The sequence below is a fragment of the Propithecus coquereli genome, unplaced genomic scaffold (genome assembly GCF_000956105.1).
Source record: "Propithecus coquereli isolate 6110/MARCELLA unplaced genomic scaffold, Pcoq_1.0 Scaffold877, whole genome shotgun sequence".
Taxonomy (NCBI): Eukaryota; Metazoa; Chordata; class Mammalia; order Primates; family Indriidae; genus Propithecus; species Propithecus coquereli.
The window spans coordinates 217431-238307 of record NW_012155029.1 but is presented as its reverse complement, the minus strand read 5'-3'; the positions used below and the strand labels follow the sequence as shown (position 1 = coordinate 238307).

The 20877-nt window shown below is 56.1% G+C and overlaps 1 protein-coding gene across 1 annotated transcript in view; it reads right to left on the bottom strand.

The window, feature by feature from the left end:
* Positions 1–20877, bottom strand: part of SIN3B (SIN3 transcription regulator family member B) — a 39258-nt gene that overhangs the window by 8526 nt on the left and 9855 nt on the right. The window contains exons 5-13 of the mRNA XM_012664253.1: positions 17309–17452; positions 10294–10416; positions 8964–9053; positions 8307–8425; positions 6372–6579; positions 5106–5222; positions 3792–4030; positions 3046–3229; positions 367–976 (exon numbers count right to left, since the gene is read on the bottom strand). Coding sequence (XP_012519707.1) covers positions 367–976; positions 3046–3229; positions 3792–4030; positions 5106–5222; positions 6372–6579; positions 8307–8425; positions 8964–9053; positions 10294–10416; positions 17309–17452 — 1834 coding nt within the window. The remainder of the gene's footprint in view (positions 1–366; positions 977–3045; positions 3230–3791; positions 4031–5105; positions 5223–6371; positions 6580–8306; positions 8426–8963; positions 9054–10293; positions 10417–17308; positions 17453–20877) is intronic.

The following is a 20877-nucleotide window of genomic DNA, read 5'->3' as shown; positions in this document are numbered from 1 at the left end:
GTTCCCCAGCACCCGCCACCCAGGCTGCTTCTACCCTGGGCGGTGGCTCGGCCCTGTGACTGGGTCATGGCAACCAGAGAGCCACGGAGCCGGGCCACGATGGCTTTACGGGCCCGGGGGAGGCTGGTGGGAAGCGCAGGCTCCCCAGTCTGGTCAGCTGCTACACGTAGGAGCGGTGCCACCGCTCGGGGAGGCTGGGCGAGAGGTACCCGGGGACCTCTGTCTGACGTTGGTAACTTCCCATGTGAAGTCACATAATTATTTCAAAATGAAAAACCAGGGAAAAAACAACAGGACGTTTCAGATGAGGAGCTCTGACCCCGACCCCGGGCGCCCCCAGGCCTCCGGCGGCCGCAGGAGCCTTACTGGGCTGCTTCAGCCGCAGCTCCATGGCGGGGTCGCTGCCCTTCTCCCTGCGGCCCTCGCAGAGCAGCTTCTCGCGCTCCTTCTCCGCACGGTACTCCAGGAGCTGCTTCTGCGCCTGGCGGTAGATCTTCAGCAGCCGCGAGCACAGGGTCTGGTGCAGCCGCAGGAAGAAGTACCAGTTGTTGTTGGCGAAGAAGAGGCTGTAGACGTCGTCCAGGGGCTTGTGCGGTGGCGGCGGCGGCGGCTGCTCATTGGCCGGCACGTCCCCAAAGGCCCCCTTCTCCTCCGGGGGGCTGCTCTGCGGCCCCGGCGCCGGCTTTTTCCGCTCGCCGGGGTCTGCGCCCTGCCCCTGGGGGCTGTCCCGGTCCTCGTCGGCCGACTCCTCCGACGCGCCTAGGTCCAGCTGCTGGGAGAAGAAGAGGCTGGGCACGAACTGGTGCAGCAGCTGGTGGATGGTGCCCTGGTCCTCCTTCTGGATGGCCGGCTGCCGCTTCACGTAGTAGCTGATGAGGGCCGCCGCGTCCTCCAGGATCTGCCGGTCCTCGTACACGAAGATGAGGTGCGGCTCGCTGGAGGGGGCGCTCCGGCCCTCCGAGTGCTGCTCCTGGTGCTGCAGCGGGACAGGGTGGCCATTAGCGGGGAGGCGACCCCACGCCCGCCCGCGGATCTCCATGGACGTGTGCTGCCAGAGAGGGGCGGGTGACCACGGTCGGTGGAACAGCAGGGTCTAGGGCAGATGGATCGCTTGCCTTGGCCCCATGTGAAGCCCCTCATGTTCCCAGTCCCCTCCCAAAAGGCGAGGCAGCCCCAAGTCACCACAGGACCTCAGATGGCAGAGCTGAGGGGGACGCTGAGGGCCACAAGGGCAACGACAGCGTCACATTTGGGTCTGGGGCTCAGCCCAGCCCCCCTGCGTCCTTACTGTCACCAGCATCAGCCCCCCACCCCGCTCGCCTTCACCAGCCCACTCCAACCCTCTCCTCATGCGTCCAAAGCAGTTTGGTCAAAAGGAGCACGGTCACCCCGGTGACCCCTCCTGGGCATTCCTAAGATGCTCAGAAGACCCCCGACACCTGCAGAATGGAGACTGGGGAGGGACCTCCACCTTCCCCCGGCCGGGCCTCCGCTTTCTGGGGTGGACGAGCCGTGTGTCTTCTCGTCACGGGCCGTGCTCCTTTACTAAACGTGCGTCTTTCCTGCAGTCTGGGCTGTCCTTTCCTCCCCCAGCAGGGCAGCGTGGAGTGCGGGGGGCTGGAGCACACTGCGCTGGTGCCCAGGGAGGCCGGTGAGGTCAGTGATCACGGGCAGTCCCTGGCTCCGGGGTACCTGCCCTCTCCTATCGCTTGCTAAGTCCCACGTGTCCCATTTATGCCACGAACACCCTCGAAATTCTCTTAACATCGTCTCTGGGGCAGCGTCTGATGCATGTGATACGATGCACGTACTATGTAAGTAACCCTGTGTTGCGAACTACGTGACAGAACGAGGGTCTGACGCTGGAACGCGCGGAGAACCTGCGCCTGCGGAGACGGCCTCAGCGCCCCACCCCGGGAGGTCCCAGGAACTCGGCAGCAATATCGGTGGGTTTCAAGGGCCACGTCGTGGTCAACCTTGCAGACACCACAGGCCCCTTGGGGCTGGTCCTGGGTCTCGAGGCCCCACCGAGGACGAGTGCAAGGAAACCAGATGGCGCCTGGGGTGGGCCCAGGGCCCTGCGGGAGTGAGAGCAGCGGGAGGGAGGGGTCTCCAGGGCTGGCGCCCTAAGTGGCTTCCACACTCACACACGCTCTGGGCAGGCCCCACCCCCCGGCCAGGAGGCCCTGGGCCAACAGCCTGGCTCTCAGCCCTTCGATTTCTGTGTTATGAAAGGAGGTGCGAGCGTCGCTGCGCAGTTACGTGAGGAACCAGGGAGAGACGGCGAGGGGATGCCGCCTGCCCAGGTGGGCGTCTAGGACGACGACGTCCCTTCCCCATCCTGTGATGCGGGCACTGCCCAGGGTGCAGCACCCCCTCCCCTCCCGCCGGCCGCCTCCTCCGGCTCCAGCTGAGCTTCCGGCGGGGGAGGCTGCTCCTGCCAAGCTCCCCGCTGAGGCTCCTGCAAGCAACGCCCCACGCGTGTTTGTTAAAAGGCCCAAATCCTCGAACCCCCACTCGCCTCAGTTCACGATCCAGGCCCCGCGAGCCTTGAACAGGCTGAACCCTGCGGAGGGTACGGCAGGAAGCAAAGCCCCAGGGTCAGCACCCCGGTCCCCTGTGACTGGCTTGGCAAGTGCAACCTCTCACGCCTCGGTTTCCCCGTGGTAGAATCAGGGCCATGATGGTACCGCGTAGTGAGGTTTGCGCACGAGATTAGATGAGCTTCTCTTTCTGAGGGGCTGATGGTGTCTGGCACAGTCACCAGTAAAGAAACGAAGGCCGCTGCCACCCAGTCACCTAAGCCAAAAGCCATCGATGCCCAGTGGGGGAGGGAGGAAGCCGGAGAGTCACCAATTCTTCTCCTGGGCCGGCCCTACCTGAGCTGGGCACTGCAGAAATGGGAACCCTCACCTCGACACAGCCCTGCAAGGGTGACGCCAGTAACCCTGCCTGACTGCAGGGGAAACGGAGGCACAGATAGCCGGCAACCTGCCTGCGGCGGCTGGGAGAGCCCAGACCCTGCCCATCCCGCCCGGGCCTCACCTCGTCGTAGACGCTCTCGATCTCGTTGAGCAAGCTCTTGGAGCGCAGGGCCTTGGTGTCGTTCTGCTTGAAGTTCACAGCCTGGTGGTCGAGGGACTTGAGGTACGCCTTCTCGTACTGCTCCCGCCAGATCTTGTTGAAGCCCTGCTGGGCCTCCCGCCACTCCTCCTCCTTGGCCTTCAGCCTGCGGGGGCGAGAGGGGCTCAGTGCGGGCACAACCCGGGGTGCCCTCCTCGAAGCATCCTGCACCGGCCTGGCCTGCCGAGGGGGGCCCTACGGAGCCAACGAAGCTGGTTTCGTGGCTTCTCCACCTCCTCCCTGGCACCCAGCACAGTCTGTGTAGCTGCTGGCACAACCGTCTGGCTCCCTCACTCCAAGCCCTGAGAGGGACTCCGCTCAGGAACCCCAGGTCTGAGCACGGAGCGAGCCTGAGAGTGGCCGCCTCACAAATACCTGTTCGCTAGTATGGGACGGTGTCCGAGATGTATCACTAAATAGAAAGCAAGCTGTGGTGCAAAGGGGTCCCCTTAGTGTCTTGCAGTAGTTACTGACACGTCTGGATGTGACTGTGATTATGTGCATGGTGGAAGGTCCTAGAAGGTCAGGAGAGGAGGGAAGACTGGGAGGCAGTGAGCCAGCCGCAGCCCTGGGGACCCCCCTTGAGGTGGCACCTGTTGAGAAACAGCGCTAATGAGCTCTCTGGGGGCTCCCCGCGACAGGCCAGGGTGAGGGACGCCATGGGACACCTTTTCAGGACGACAGGGACGGCGGTGACGGGGTTCTTCTTGAGGCTCTCGATGATCTCTGGGGCCTTGTCACCGTAGATGCGGTGGATGGCGCGCCGCTGGATCACCTCCGACGTGCCCCCCAGGGAGTCGTCCAGGCGGAACTTCTCCTGGTCTTCCGGCGCCATCCGGGAGAGCTTCTTCTGCACGCTCTCCAGCACCCGGATGGTGGCCAGGTTGGTCTCCAGGACGACGTCTAACTGCGGGAAGGAAGGCGGGAGGGGCTCAGCCGCCAGGGGGCTCGGGGGCCCCAGAGACATCTGAAAGCAGCAGCCCTAATGGGGCCTAGCGAGGACTCAAGTGAGCACAGCTGGTTCTGGGGGCGATGGCGCCACCGACCAAGACCCTCAGCTGCCCGCCACAGCGCGAGCGTCCAGCAGCCAGAACCAGGGACCCGTCTGAGGAGGGACACGGGTCCCCACCCTCCCCAAGGACATCCAAAGGACAGGACCCGTGGTACACACAGCCCCCCAGTGACGCGCAGGCCACCGTGCTGGGGGGAAGGCCAATCCCAAAGGGTTACCTCCTGTGCAATTCCACTGACACAGCCTTCTTGAATGTCACAGTGACAGAGATGGGGAAGAGGTTGGTGGCTGCCAGGGTTGGGGACAGGGCGGGGGTGGAGGGAGGCTGGTGTGGCTCTAAGTGAGGGCAGCACACGACTCCCTGGGGGGCACATGCTATGTAAGTCTGGCTGCTCCAGATCGCCCTCTGGTGGTGGAGACACCAACTCCCGCAGGTAACAAGATGACACAAGATGGAATACGCAGGCACACACATCACACGTGCACAAATGCACACGCACACACGTGTCCCAGTCAAACTGGGGAAGCTGAGACCGGCAGGTTGCAGCCATGTCAGCGCCCTGGCCGTGACCATGTACCAGAGTTCCACAGGATGTCAAACCTTCCCCTGGGGGAAGCAGGGAACGGGGACCCGGGATCTCTTTGTATTATTTCTTATGCTGCAGGTGACTCTACGATGATCTCAATAAAAAATTTCAATTAAAAAATTAGACAAATTAAATTTAAAACAAACAAAAACTGCTGTTCTGTAGCCTGCCCAGAGGCCAGCAAGGGCTGGCAGAAATGAACGTGTCTGGAAGCTGCCCCCTGCTGGAAGGTGCTGGAATCCTTGTTCCTCCAAAGGAGCCTGGGGAGGAGGATCGGGATGTGTCCATATGGGGGAAGGCGGGGCAGACACGGACGCGGGGAGGTCACAGCCCGTCCAGGGAGGACCCAGGGCCATCTGGGGCCCGACGGCCAGCACACACACCTCGAAACGCTCGTCCTCACAGCGGTGCAGCTGCTCCTCGTACGGCGTCTTCTTGGAGCTGACAAAGGTGGAGTCTTCCGACCAGGAGGGGAAGGAGACCCAGGTGTCGTTCAGCACCTGCACACAGAGGACACACTGTGACCGGTGCGGCAGGCCTCGGTGGCCCAAACTGTTTACTCTGCCATCCGGCGTAGAAGACAGGAAGACACGTAACACCATCCTGGTTATGTTCTAGGCAATGACCTTATCACACAGATGTTAAGATTAATTTTCAAGTTTTTAAGGGAAAACATGACTTTGGTCAAGTGAACGCGTTGTACTATGGTTGTCCCCTGGTATCTGCAGAGAATTGGTTCCAGGAGCCCCTCAGCTGCCAGAATCCTTGGCTGTTCAAATCTCTGATGCAAAACGGCCTGGCACTTGCATATAACCTATGCACATCCTCCTGTGTATTTTAAATCACCTCTAGATTACTTATGATAACTAGAACAACATAAATGCTACATAAATAGTTGCTACACTGTATTACTTTTTTATTTTGGATTACTTTTGTTACGTTCTTTTTTTATTCCCAGGTATTTTCAATCCAAGGTTGGCTGAATCCGTGGATGCGGAGCCAGTGGATACTGAGGGCCGACTGTACAACTGGCAAACTTTCTCTGGAAAGGGCCTGGTAGCAAGTATCTCAGGCTTTGCGGGCCATCTGGGATGAATACTCAGCTCTGCCTTTGTAGCGAGAAAACAGCCACAGGCAACATGTAAAAGAATGGTCGTGGCTGTGTGCCAGTAAAACTTTATTTGTAAACACAGGCAGAAGGCCAGGACCCACAGGCCACAGTTTGCTGACCCCTGCACTGTATCTTGGAATCCAGCAGGTACTCTTGAATTCTGGACATGCAGTAATCGTCTGTCCACGAACCCTGAAGAAGTGTCCAACGGTCAAGCCAAATACAAACATACTGCAGTCAGTGAACCTGGGACACAGCAGGATCATGGCAGCAACAAACCTACGTCTCATAACGGAGGAGTGAGCCAAACTTCACACTGTCAACGTGTGCTCTGTGTTTTGCCCAAACTACCAGCACATAGGACACTGGTGTGTCTTCTCAGGCAGTTTTTTATTGGGCCACATCCCAGCACCACCCATTATCCAATATTTTGGGGGGCTGAGCACTCGGTCTTTTGTCCACAGGACAGGAGGCACTGGGTGTTGGCTGGGGAGGGGTGGGGGACGCACTGCATCCACCGAGCCCCAGGGAGCACTACCTCCTTGCAGATGGCCGTCCTTCCGCTGCACTTGGGCTGCTGGTAGGTTTTGGGGAGCGCTCGGTAGCTGGATCCGATGCGCTTGCAAGATGCGTAGTCGATTTCCCGGCTTATTCCGTCCCCGGATCTGTCGCTCATGGGAGGCGCAAATGACAGCTCTTTCACCCCCAGGAAGGACTTGAACTGTGCAAAGAGTTCTGGAAATTTCCTTCAAAGATAAGGACAAAAGGTAAGGTGGTACCCAAGGGACCTGTAGAGAGGGCTCTGGAGATTTCAGAATGGCTTCATATGGACACCCGAGGTTAAAGACAGTCAGAATTCAATGTCATGTCATGGAGGGACCACGAGGTGGAACCAAGCGTCAGCTGCACATAAAGTCACTGCAAGTCTCCAGGTGTGTGAGTGACTCTGCTCCACACCCATGTCAGCACCTGTGCCGAGTTAAAAAAAACTGGGGGTTGGGGGGAAGTGCAGCCCAGCCTGACGACGTGACCCCATTTATGAGAAACTCAACAGCCACACACGTACCCAGAAGGCAGAGGATGAGCAAAGAGACACACTCTGGGGCTGTGGGGCCAGAGCACCCCAGACTCTGCCCCAACTGTACAGCTAGCTCACTTATGAGCGCCTGTCCCAGGCTAAGGAAGAGGGATTCCATCTTAGCCTCAACTTTCTCAGCTTTAAATCAGGACTAGAGAGGCCAGGCGCAGTGGCTCACGCCTGTAATCCCAGCACTTTGGGGGGCCAAGGCAGGAGGATTGCTTGAGGCCAGGAGCTCGAGACCAGCCTGAGCAAGAGCGAGACCCCGGCTCTACTAAAACTAGGAAAGTTAGCCAGGCACAGTGATGTGCGCCTGTAGTCCCAGCTATTCGGGAGGCTGAGGCAGGAGGATCGCTTGAGCCCAGGAGTTTGAAGTTGCTGTGAGCTATGGTGACACCACTGCACTCCAGCCCGGGTGACAGAGCAAGACTCTATCTCAAAAAAAAAAAAAAAAAGCAGCAGTAAGGCCTAGAATTGGAGGGAAACTCAGGGATGAAGAGACTCACTGGACATAATAGAAAACAAAACCCTGACTAGGGGTGTTTGGCAAGGCCCACCTGGGACCACAGCGTAACCAGCGCAGGAGGCAGCCAGTCTCAAAGTCTGGACACCCTCAAGGCGAGAGGAGCAGGGACTGGGAAGGCACGTGGAGGGGTCCCTGGGCCGGCTGTAAGAAAGCCTGTCCGGAAGGTTATGCCCTGCGTGGTTCCACTAATGCAGCATTTTTGTGATACAGATTTTCGAGACGGAGAACAGATGAGTGGTTGCCAGGGTCTGAAACGGAGCCGGGCTGAGGCAGGGTTTGGGGAACGGAAGTAAAAGGTCCATGCACGGCCCCTCGTGGTGCCGGGGCTGTCCGGTGTCTTACTGCGGCAGAGGCATGAAGCTCCACAGCGAGAACACTGCGCAAAACACACACAGGCGAACGGGGCGAATGAAACGGGGGCTGAAAAGGTCGGTGGGCCACGTGAGCGTCAACACGGTAAGTCCCACTTAACGTCATCGACAGGTTCTCGGAAACTGCGACTTTAGGCAAAATGAGTATAACGACACCAATGTGACCACAGGCTGATCGACATAAACAAGAGTGATGTCCCTACGGCACATTTCTGGTCACAACAAACATCACCAAACTTTAAATAAAGACCAAAACACTTCTACTACTACAGATTGAAATAAACGTAAGCTACACACACAAGTTAAGAAAGATGAATAAAAACAAGCAAGATAACGATTGATCCAATGATTCCAGTTTAACGCCTCGGGTGCCCAGAGCCTGTCCTGGCAGCCCAGGGCCCAGTGGGGACTGACCCGGGGAGGACGTCATCCCGTCCCAGGTGGATGGAGTCTACGAAAACAAAACCCACCCGGGAGCCCTGGGAGTCGGCCGCTCACCCTAGAAACGGGCTGACCAGCTGCAGGAGCTCGGAGCCGGACACCAGCTCCTGGTTGAAGAGCGCGATGCAGCGGAGGAAGTTCTCGTACACCTCCTGGCTCTTCAGCACCCTGCGTACCTGCGGAAAGAGCGCACCAGGGCCCACTGCAAACCCCCGCTCCTCAGCCCCCGGCCAGATCCAGATAGCGCAAGTCACCAACACGGACGCGCTCTAAGGGAACCAGCCGTGGTCTGTAAGCGGACGCCGTCTGTGCGGCAGCTCTTGGCTTGGGCTCCGACAGCGCGTGCACACAGCCGTCTCGCCTGATCTGCCCACGGGCCCTGGGCGGGAGTTCCAGGACGCCCCAGATTTAGAAAAGGTCACACAGCTGCAGAGTGGCAGATGTGTATGTCCTCAAACCCTGCTTGGACTCTCAGCTCCGACTTTCCCCTGCCGTGGCCTCCGCCCACCACGCCACGAGCCTCCACTCCACCAGGGCCCACTCTCCCTCCCATGGGGAGAGCTGGGGGCCAGTCCCTCCTCCCGCCCTGCCTGCCCCCCACACCCCATGGCCCAGGCTTAGCAAGGCCCGCCTGGATGGGGGCAGGCCCAGGGGGCATCAGCGCAGCCGGCTGGACCCGGCATCCCCAAGACGGAAGCTGGGGGCCACCCTCACCTTGTCAAAGAAAGAGAATTCCTGCAGCGTCCCGTACTTCCCCACAGCCGCGATGGACAGGTCTTTGGTACCACGGAGTTTCATTTTCTTCTGTGGAGAGAAATTCCACACAGTTAACGCTCTGCGTGCCCCGCAGATGGCCTCTCTGTCTGTCTTTGTCAGAGCCCTGACAACGCTGAGACTGAGCTCTCCTGATGGAACGAACCACCATGACGTGTGGGTGAGGGACGGGCCGGAGCCTCCCTGTCGCTCAGGGCCCCCAAAATGATGCCTTCGGGACCACCTGCCAATTTTCGTGGTACCCCCATCCCATGTGAGGTGAGGATGTGCTTTCTTAGGGCAGCCTCGGCCTCTGTGACTTAGGGAAGGGTGAAGGCCACATAACCACCCCCGCCAAATCTGGGATCTAAATCTTGGCAGTTTAGGGATTTGGGTAACAGGCGGGAAAGCCACTAAGTTGGAATGGCAAGGGGGACGTGCCCTTGGTTACAGTGACATCAGAAACCTCTCCTGCCACCTGTTTGCCCTGTGGGCTGAGGCAGTAACAACAAGGGGACAGGAAGGGGATGACACTGGAGAAGCCAGGTTTCAAGTCCCTGTGAAGACTTTTGTCTCTCAGCTGGACTTGGACCTGAGCTTGGCCCGCAGCCGTCCAGGATGCTGTACTGTGCGGCCAGAGCATCTCCAAAGGGCCTGAAGAATGAGGAGGATGTGTCAGGAGGACACGGGAGCCAGCCACTGGCCAAATCTGGAACAGTCTGGACGTCAAGATCGACAGCAGTAGTGATGGATTATAACCCAGAGTCCGTATTGATACATACAACTAAACACATGGGAAAGAAGAGAGAGTTCCTCCTCGTAGTAGAAAGACAACTGGTAAACATACAAGGAATAATGGAATTAGAAAACCACCGTCACTGGCGATGAGCATGACAGGAGCTAGATCTCAACCCCACTCGCCCCTCAGTTGTGCAGTGATTAACCGGCACAACTGTACGTGGCAGGCTTGCCTGTTAAACAGTCCTGATGGAAAGGAGTGGACTGTACTCTCCATTTCTTCTGACCTTGGGAGGGAGGGGTAATAGTCCTCCTCTTCCTCCTTACAACACTCTCGTGAGACACAGAGGACAGGTGAACGGCCACCTGAGAGGGGAGTCAATGTCACGAGGTCCCATGGCTGGTGAACTTCAAGCCAAACCAAGGTCCAGCCTCGGCCCCCTGGCCCGGGCCTGCTGCCTGTCTCTGCCCTGGCTCCCTCGTCACCTCCAGGGAAGGCCAGGCTCACAGGAGTCCACCCGCGCACATAGCAGCGCGCACGGCTGACGGTTACCTTGGCCGGCGCCGACACGGGGCGGAGGAGGGAGGGCCGGGAGCGCTTTTTGCTGTGTTCCAGACTCTTCTCGTGCTCGTTCTTCTGGACGCTGTTCATCTCGCACGGCCCATTTCCCGTGAACTGCGGACACAAATGCAGGCAGTGGTGAGCGCTGGAGAGACGAGGCCCGGCCCACGGCCCAAGTGGGCTCTGTGTGCACCAGAGGTGACTCCAACGAGATGCTCAGGTCTGCTGGGAGAGACCTGAGCACCCGAATCCTCACAGACCAACGCTGCAAAGCCGGGGGGGGGCCGAGTAAGGCCTCCATGGAGGAGGGAGGGAGACGCTGAGTCGGGTCTCCTGTGCAGGGGCTCACCCAGCTGACCAGCGACGTGGCGTCTCGCCGCGTGCATGCCAGTGCCACAGAAACGCAAGACACGGTGGGCAGAGAAACAGGCAGCAAGAGGAAGCGGCTGACGCTCGCCAGGTCACTGGTGGGGCCTTGGAGCCGGGCTTTCAACTGATTTCTACGAATGATGAGCGCCTCTGGGGGGCAGTGGCATCGCTCGCTGGGGTGCTGTGGCAGGTCCAGGGCCTCCCTCCCAGGCTCTAGCCATCGACTAACAGGTCTGGGATGTTCATCCCAAGCAGGGTCCCCACCTACACGGTGCTGGCAATACTTGTGGAGAGTGGTTCTGGAACAGTCTATCCAGGATTTGCATCTGTATGAATGCACCAGAAAGCTGGAGCAGGCAGGAGACAGACAGACAGACGGCAGGTTTTCTGCAGGGTGTGGGCAGGGCCGGAGAGGCCCTACAATGTTCTGAACCACGGCGGTCACCCCACTGCGTTCCCAGTCCCCGCACCACCGCGGGCCCTGGGCACGAAGACACCACGCAAAGGCTGTGCTGTCAGCCCGAAGCGCGGGTGAGCTGGACGAGTCGCGGCGCGCCCGAACCAAACAGCCGGCCCCTATCGGACACGATGAGCTGGCTCTGGGTTGCTACCAGGGACAGGGATATCTGGCACATTGAGTGAAAAAGAAACAAAAACCCCCCACAAAACCCAAGGGGTAGAATAAACAAGAGGGCATTTGTTACTTTTATTAACATTTAAAGGTAAGCATTTGTCTGCAGATGCAGGGGAAATTTCTGGAAAGATATATATGACACTCGCTGGTGCGGATCTCGGAAAAGAATGAGAGTCAAGGGATGGAAGTCTGCATGTTATATTTGATACCCTTGCCAATGCTTGGTTTTCTTCATGAGCATGTGCTATTTTTACAATAATAATAAAGACCTATTATTTAGCCACAGTTTAATTCCCTTAGGGGAATTCCTAAGGGAATTAAACTTATCTGGGGAATAATTACCCAAAGACTCAAGGCTATTCCAAAAACCGTAAGTGGAAATGGCCATCCATGTAATGATTCTCCACTAGTATTTCTTTCTTTAGATCCTAGAACAGGGGCAAACATCAGTTCCCAAAAGGGGCAGCCGGGTGGTGACATGACACGTGCTGAGTAGGACCGGAGACGGGGAGGGAACACCTTCCTCTCACCAAGCAGGTACCACCCATCTTCTCCCAAGAGTTCTCGTGGTCCTCCATTTTCAGCTAAATGTCCCAATTTGTGAATGCTTGAGCCAGATGGACCCCAGAAACCACCTAGACCAGGGGCTGGCAAACTAACCACATTAGGGCCTGTTTTTGGAAGTTAAAGTTTACTGGTACCCAGCCATGCCCATTTGTTTTGTCAATAAAGTTTTATTGATACCCAGCCACACCCATTCATTGACGTAGGAGTATATTCCATGGCTGCTTTTAAGCCACTAGTCTTTGCAACAGAGGTCAACTGGCCTGCAAAGCCTGAGCGATTTACTATCTGGCCCTTTAAAGGAAAAGTTCGCCGACCCCTGATCTAGGCCAAACAGTTGAGTTTAGTTAGGACAATGCCAGATTTCATCTTTGCTTTCTTCTTCCTGCAGTTTTAATAGACACCCCAAAATTAACATAAAGATTGTGAGGGTTTAACCTCAGTTACAACAAATAGTGTAATGGGTGTTTTTAATAATTTTGAAAAAAGTTGATAGAATCTTTCTAAATGTACTAGATAGCTCTAATCACCCAGTTTACACTAAAAATATTTGCTGAATTGATTAAAAATGCCATTTAAAGAAACTGTGTTGGCAGGCAGTTTTCTGAGGGAAATAATTTTTCTAGGGTGATTTTGAAAGGACCAACTTCCTAACTTCGTAAATGCCGGTCTTGTCCACCAGGGGGCGCTGTGGTCACGGCCATCCGAGGACAAGAGCTCCCGCGCTTGCAGAACGACCTCTGAGACGGAAACTCAGAGCTAAAGCTGCCCTTGCTGTAGGACTCCACAGAGTTGGGGCGAGCAGTGCAGGCTGCTGGTGTGATCCAAGTGTCCACTGTGCACGGCCGCCACAACCCTAGCAGACGGGGCTCCCCGCCCACTGTACCCTGTCTGGGAACCAGCTGCTTTAGTGCATCCGTCTTAGGACGTCAGAGCCCCAGGCTCGCCCTGGCCAGCTGCTTCCCTGAGGAATCTTCTAGCCATGCTCGTGGGAGACATCCTCATAGCCACCCCCGAGGTGAGGAAGCTGAGGCACAGGAAGCGACCCGCCAGGCTCCCGAAACCAGGAGGCGACAAGGCAAGATACGAACCAGGCGCGCAACGCGAGCCCCGGCTCTGGGCACTGCCCGCACCACCTCCTGTCCAGGCGGGGCCGAGCGCGTCAGTCCAGAACACCTCTAGGTGTGGAGCAAGGGCGCGCCCCGGGCCCCGGCCGTCCGCCAGGGCAGCAACAGCTGGTGCAGGCCACGAGGGCTGGAGTGTCCTCGCCCCATCACTCTGCACCGTGGGCGATGGCTTGGGGAGGCCAGCTGGGACACCACGCGCACCCATCTCCTTGCGGGGACAGGGTGTTCGGGAGAAGAGCTGCTGACACTGAGTCAGAGCCGAGCGGCGAGACCCGGATCCGAGAGGACAGGACCGGAAGAAGAGCCAGCAAGTGTGCGAGGCGGGAGGATGCGGCCTCACGGCGTGGGCGACAGCACTCGCCCGGGGTGCTGGGGACTCAGAGACGGAACAGCTGCCACCTGGGGCTGCACCAACACCATGAGGTGTGAGGCAGGAGGGAGGCAGCAAGACCCCTCTGCTCCGAGTGGCCACGTGGCCCTGGGAGGGATCCGATGCGCAGCAAGGCAGGAGTGACGCCAGGATTCCCGAGGGATGCGGGAGAAAAACCAAATAGAGATTCTGAACTTCAGAGACACACGTGGGGCAGACAGTGGACTCGCAGGAGAAGGCTGGACTGGAGGGAGGGGCCCAGGGCAGACGCCTGCGCAAGAGGTAAGTCCCTGTCGCCAGAGGGATGCCAGATAAGGGCTCCGTTCCAACCGCCACCAGGTACTCCCCGAGGCCTCCTGCAGGCCCAGCAGCGCGCCAGCTCTGGGGACACGGCGGCGGGGGTGTGGCCTCTGCCCTGCTGGAGCAGACATTTGGGAAGGAGGGGACGAGTCAGCGAGCCTCTGGACTCTCCGCCTGCTTTTCCTGCACAAACACTGCTGCCCCTTCTGGAACACTGAGCACGTGCCACGTGCTGTAGGAAACGCCTGACAGACAGCAGCTCGCGGGTCGCCACCGACTGGGAGGGCGGTCCACTCCTGTGTGAGAGAGGAGGAAACGAGGCCCGGGGCTGACACAGCTGGCTCAACCCTCCAGCCTGAAGCAGGAAGGCTACAGCCCAGCGGGAGGGAAGGTCAGTCACAGCTCCCTTGGTGACAACCTGGACTTGATGTCAGCCCCACAGATGAGCACGCAGCTTCCCTGACTTGGGGCTAGGCAGTGTCCCCAGGTGCCATCCCTGTTCAGGGATGTGCTGTACATCCTAGGACAGTAACCCACAGCGACAAGCCCCAGCCACTGGCCTAGACAGGCTGGAAGAGACTTCGGGCAGGAAGGATCGCTGCGGGGGAGGAAAGCCCAGGAAAAAGCCTGGCAACCTGCAGGGCTCCACGCCCAGACTCCTGTCGCCTGCGCAAGCTCCTCCCTTCAAGACCCGCTTCTCCCAGTCCTACCCGCCCCCTGTGTCTTCATTCAGAGGCAGGACTCGGGGGAGGAGGTGGCGACAGGTGAAGCGGGGGATGGGGGACTCATGTCAAGACTCACACTCAAGGCCCAGATCGTCATCAAGGACAAAGAGGAGGAAGAAAAAGGAAACAGAACACCGGCAAGCTAGGGACAGAAGGAAGCTTCCTCAACCTAATAAAGGGCATTTATGAAAAACTCACAGCTCACATCACATGCAGAAGTGAACTGAAAGCTTTTCCTCTAAGATCAGGAACAAGGCACAGACGCCTGCCTTCCCCACTTCTATTCAACACAGTTCTGGAAGGCCTGGCCAGAGTAGTCAGGCAAGAAAAAGAAGGAAAAGACATCCACATTGGAAAGAGAAGAGGGAAAACTATCTCTATTTGCAGATGACATGATCTGATATATAGGAAATACTTAAGAGTCTTCAGAAACTATTAAAGCTAATAAACGAGTTCAGCAAAGTTGCAGGATACAAGATCAACACGCAAAAAATCAGTGGTGTTTCTATATACACTAGCAATGAGGAATCCAAAAACAAAATTTAAGACAAAGTTTCCATTTACAATAGCATTAATAATAACACACTTGGGAATAAATTTAACCACGGAGGTGCAAAACTTGCACACTGAAAACTGAAATTTTGCCAAAGGAAATTACAGATGATATAAATAAATGGAAAGACTATGTTCACAGACTGGAAGACTTACTGTTGTTAAACGGCAACGCTCCCCAAGGTGATCTAAGGATTTAATGTATCCCCATCGAAATCCCAATGGCCGTTTTCGTAGAGATGTAAAAGCTGATTTTCAAATGCGCCTGGAATTGCAAGGGGTGCTGAACACCAAAACGATCTTGAAAAAGAACAGAGTTGGCAGACACACTTCCTGATTTCAACCTTACCATAAAGTTGCAATAATCAAAACAGTGTGATACTGGTGTAAGAACAGACACTCAGGCCAGTGGCTTAGAAGTGAGAGTTCCAAAATGAAACCACACAACTATAGTCAACGCATTTTCAACAATGATGCCAATATCATTCACAACGGGAAAGAATAGTTTTTTCAACAAATACTGCCAGGACAACTGGATCTCCATTTGCAGAAGAATGAATTTGGATCCCTACCTCACACCAGATACAAAAATTAACCCCAAATGGGTCAATGACCTACATGTAAGAGCTACAACTGTAAAACTCTTCGAAGAAAACACATGAGGGTAAACCTTCATGACCTTGACTTAGCAATAATTTCTTAGATTTCACATTAAAAGCATGAACAACATAAAAAACAGATAAATTGGACTTCTTCAAAATCAAAAACTTTTGTGCATCAAAGGACACTAACAAGAAAGTAAGACAACCTACAGAATGGAAGAGAATATTTGCAAATCATATCTGATAAGGGTCTCATCTCAGAATACACAAAGAACTTCTGTAACTCAACAAGAACAGAAAAAACAAATTCAAAATTGGCAAAGGACTTGAATGGACACTTCTCCAAAGAAGATACATTGCCAGGAAGGATGCTCAACATCACAGTCATCAGGGAAATGCAAATCAAAACCACGATGCGGTCTAATGTCACACTGATTATGACGGCTGTAAAACACACACACACACACACACACACACACACACACACGCAGAAAACTAGAAAATAGGCGCTGGCCAGAATGCAGACCCCAGCACATGGCTGGTGGGAATGTGAGAGGGTGCAGCCACTGTGGAAACAGTTTGGAGGTTCTTCAAAAAGTTCAACACAGAATTAGCGTGTGACCCGCAATTCCACTGCTGGGTATAAACAGGCGTTCAGACAAATCCTTGTACACGAACGTCCATGGCAGCACCATTCACCGCAGCCAAAAGGCAGAAACGGCACAAAGCTCCATCAACAGATAAGGGGACCAGATAAATAAAACACGGTGTACCCACACACGGGAGCATTTGACCATAAAAAGGAATGAACCTTGAAAACAAGCTCAGTGAGTGAAACCAGACACAAAGGCCACACGGGTGTGTGGCTCCACTGATGGGAAGTGTCCAGAACAGGCCGATCCATAGACAGGAGGCAGATTAGTGGCTGCCAGGGGCTGGGGGAGAGGGAACAGGGAGTGACTGATAATGGGGACGGGGTGTTCTTTTGGGGTGATGGAATGTTCTAGAACTAGATAGTGATGAAGGTTGTACAACACTGTGAATGCACTAAATGCCACTGGATTGTTTGCTTTAAAATGGTGAATTTTTTGTTACATAAATTTCATCTCAATTTTTTAAAAAGGCTTATTATGTTCACAGAGGAAAACAAAAACAAAAAGGACGTGGAAACGGCAGCCGCGGCGGGGCTCGGGCCACGGCTGAGGGAGAAGGGCTGACGTGCAGTCTGAGCCCTGAGCCTCCCCACGCAGGGCGCTCCTCCCCGCATCTGCTTTCCACCGCCGCAGCCACGGCCCGCCTCAGGCCGCGCCCCACGCCTGCCCAGGCTCTCGAGATCCAACCTGCTGGAGCCCAAGGCCAAGCCCGGCTCAACAGGCCAGAGATGGAGGTTCTGACCCCTCCTGCTCCTTCCCACAGGGTTACGGGTGAGGTAGTGGCTCCTTTGTCCTGTCCAAGGGCAGGCCCAAGAGGCAGAACACTCGGGGCCCCAGCGACCCGGGTCCCATCGCCTCCATGGGAAGACACGCTCCGCCTCCCAAACCAGCCCTCAAGACTCAGGTACTGTCTGTACCGAGAAGCACTTCTGAGCATCCGTGACCGGCTTGCTGTGCAAGGGCAGCCTATGTTGAGGGGCCCCTAGATGCCTGCGCACCCTTTGTAGCTTCCGGGGGACCCTCGGCGTGTCTTGGAGGGTCGACCGGCCTGCCTGGCCCTGGGCTGAGCTGGCTGGGGCCCCCCGCTGGGTTGGGGCCCTCTGTACTCACCAGGGACCGCTTGGCTTCAGGAAGGAACTGTCCAAACTCTGAGAGCAGGTCCTCCTGGCCCCGGAAGAGGTTGGCCACCTCGGTGAACACCTCCTCTTCGGACATGCCTCGGAACGGCCGGCCCTTCGTGTTCAGCTGCTCCTTCTGCCAGTTTTTGGAAAAGGGGAAACGGGTTGTCAGGCAGGGAAGGGGGCACCCGGGCCGGGACGCTCGGGCAGCCCACTGTGGAGACAGAGGGACAACTCTGGGAGCAGAACCTGCTGGTGGAGCCCACGACATCCTGTGTGCCTGCTTCTGGATCCCGCTGCCCGATATGGCCTGAGCCCCTGGCTGGGGACAAGGCCTGTGCCAGGAGTGTGGCGGGGACACAAGGAAGGGCACCGAGAAGTGTCCACGAGCAAAGGGAGCAGGACAGTGTGGGGGGCTGGCTGGAATCAGGGGCAGGCTGGCGAAGTGCAAGGTCGTGGGCAACCTCGGCCCTCCCAAGGGCAAGGGGGAACGCAGGAGCTAGCGCTGGGCCCTGAAGGGGAGAAAAGGGGTAAAGAACAAAGGGAAGGGACTTCCAGGCCCAGGGTTACCAAGACCCAAGGGAAACAATCTGATCGGGAGCTTAAAGCAACAAGAGCACCAAAGGGGACCCAGGTTGGAGGGCAGGAACTGGCCAGCACAACTGAAGGCGGCTGTTGAAAATACGTCCCTGTCAACTTTCTACGCAAGAACGTATGCCACGGTGCAAAAAGCTGCGGTGCCGGGGCCTGTAGAGGGCGTGGCCCAGCTTTCAATATCCCCACCCCACAGCTGCAGTATGGAGTGAGTCACCCGCTGGCGGCTTCTCCCCACCGGGCCGGCTGCCACCTTCGGGAAGGGAAGCGAGTTTTAAATCCTGGCCCTGTAGCACCTGTACAGGAGGAGGGAAACCCAACAACCATCCTTCCAAAAACTCACTGGTATACTTGAAAGCCAGATAAAAAATGAGCAAAGGCCACTCCATTCAGAAAGTAAGCAAAATGATCTGTGTACAGATGAAACAACAGCCAAATTGACGACGTTTAAAGAAACACAATTCAAAACGGGGCTAGAGCCATCTCTCGCTCACCAGCCTGACACAGATGGAAAGGGCTGGGGACTCTCGATGAGGATGCGGGAACGGCAGCTCTCAAACACGGAGGCAGAAAGGAAAATCGGTGCGGCCTTTTAGAGGGAAGTTTGGCGACCTCTGTTATCGCGACGCACACCTCAACACAGGAACGCGCTTTCTGGCAATTCATGCTGCAGAGACGGTCCGTTCTCCCACAACGCTTGTTGAACACAAAAATCTGTCTGAACACGACACTCGTACTAGGGAACAATATGAGCACGATGGGAATTTGGTGTTTGCTTACGCACCATTTTGCCAGGAGAAACACGAGGTGAACGCAGAGAACTACGCCTGGCCGACCCGAGCCACATGGGGGCACACAAAACCACACTGCACCCCTCCCACATCTACTCGCTCCCTCAGTGCCCGCTGTGCTCGGAGCCACCCTCGTCCCTGTCTGGGGTTACAATGTCCCACCTGATTTCAGACAACCTCCTCCCAGCCCTTTGCAGTAACTCGCGGGCTGCCGGCTCCCCACGCCCACAGCCACAAGAGAACTGCCGGTCTTTTCTCTTTTCCAAGATCAGTACCGTATTTGCTGTAGTATTCGTGTCATTCTTAGCCATTTTACATGTGTATGACAGTGCCACCATTTTGAGCAGGTACCTGTATTTTTTAGGTATCACTGGGGAAGTTTCTGGGTGCTGTGCTCTCACCCCGTCTTCCCATGAGCCCTGCAGTTTGACTGCGATTTTGCAGGAGGTCATTTCTGGGGACACAGCTGCGTTAGGGCAGGATGGTGTTCGTCTGAGCGCAGGCAGGGCATATGCACGAGGTTGTATGATGGGTGGCAGCTGCCCGGGGCCGACCTGAGGCAGGCCCTGTGCTTGAATCAGCTGCCTCAGTCAACTTCGTTAAGCCCAGGGGTCACCTGGCTCCACCAGCTTCATGGCCATTTTACGGAGAAGAACCCAAGGCTCAGGGAGGCGAAGAAAAGAGCCCCAGAGGAGCAGGCGGCAGAGGGAGGGTCTGAGGGGAGGCCCCGCGGAGATGGAAAGACAGTTATGTGCGATCAAATGGACCCTAGAGCTGCTTGGTTTGGCTCTAATGGTATCTTAGGAAACTCTGAACCAATGGTCTAAAATCAGGATAATTCAACAATTCAGATTTATCACTTCTCTTCAAGAGATGGACAACCTGAGGTTGGAGTCGCCGAGGGGCTTGTTTAAAATGCAGCTGCCAGGTGGCCCTGATAAAGGGCAGCCCCACTCGCGGAGGCCCAGCCATCTGCGCGTCCAACCAACTACCAGCGGTTTGGGTTGGGGGACACTGCGCTGTCCCGTCCCCCGGCGCTCTCTCGGAAATGGTGCAAGACACAAACACAAAATTCGCATCATGCTCAGATCGTTGCCTAGTATGTGTAGCATGTTCAAAACTAACGTTATAGCAGCACACTGTCCGCGTTCTGTGACCTTGAATAAGTCAGTCTCTAACTCCCTGGGCGTCCCCTTCCTTCCCCAGAACGGAGCCGCTGCACAGCTCTGACGATCCTCCTGGCCCTGACATGAGGACCCCGTGAAGCCTGGGAGGGTCCGCACGCTCCAGTCACCAGCGGCATCCTCCACCCGATCCCACGCTCACAGCTGCCACCGCTCGTCTGCGTGAAGCAAGAGTTTTAAGGCTGTACCAGCACCCCAAAGACGCCAGACGCCGAGGCCAACAGGGCCTGCATGTGACACCCACACTGTGGACGGCAAATAGTCCCCCAAAACGGCCTCGCTGAGTACGGGGAGCAAACGCCGTCAGTCTGATCTTAAGCGTTCTCTGAGCATTTACGCTAAAAAGAATCCTACTTCTTTACTTGACATATTAAAGCTGTGCAGATTGTGCAGATTTCTTTTTCTTTTTTTTTGAGATAAGGTTTCACTCTGTTGCCCACACTAGAGTGCAGTGGCGTCGACATAGCTCACTGCAATCTCAAATTCCTGGGCTCAAGCGATCCTCCTGCCTCAGCCTCCCAAGTAGCTGGGACTATAGGTGTACACCACCACGCCTAGCTATTTTTTTTATTTTTTGTACAGATGGGGTCTTGCTATGTTGTCCAGGCTGATCTTGAACTCCTGGGCTCAAGTAATCCTCACACCTCAGTTTTCCAAAGTGTTGGAATTACAGGCGTGAGCCACTGCACCAGGCCAAATTTCATTTTTAAAAGTGGGTTCTGCTGCTTAAAAAATAGATGTGTAGGCCAGGTACAGTGGCTCACGTCTATAATCCTAGCATTTTGGGAGGCTGAAGCAGGAGGATTCCTTGAAGCCAGGAATTCCAGACCAGCCTGAGCAAGAGTGAGACCCCATCTCTACAAAAAAAAACCAGAAAACTTAACCAGGTGTGGTGGCACACGCCTTAAGTCCCAACTACTTGGGAGGCTGAGGCAGGAGGATCGCTTGAGCCCAGGAGTCTGAGGTTGCAGTGAGCTATGATGATGCCATAG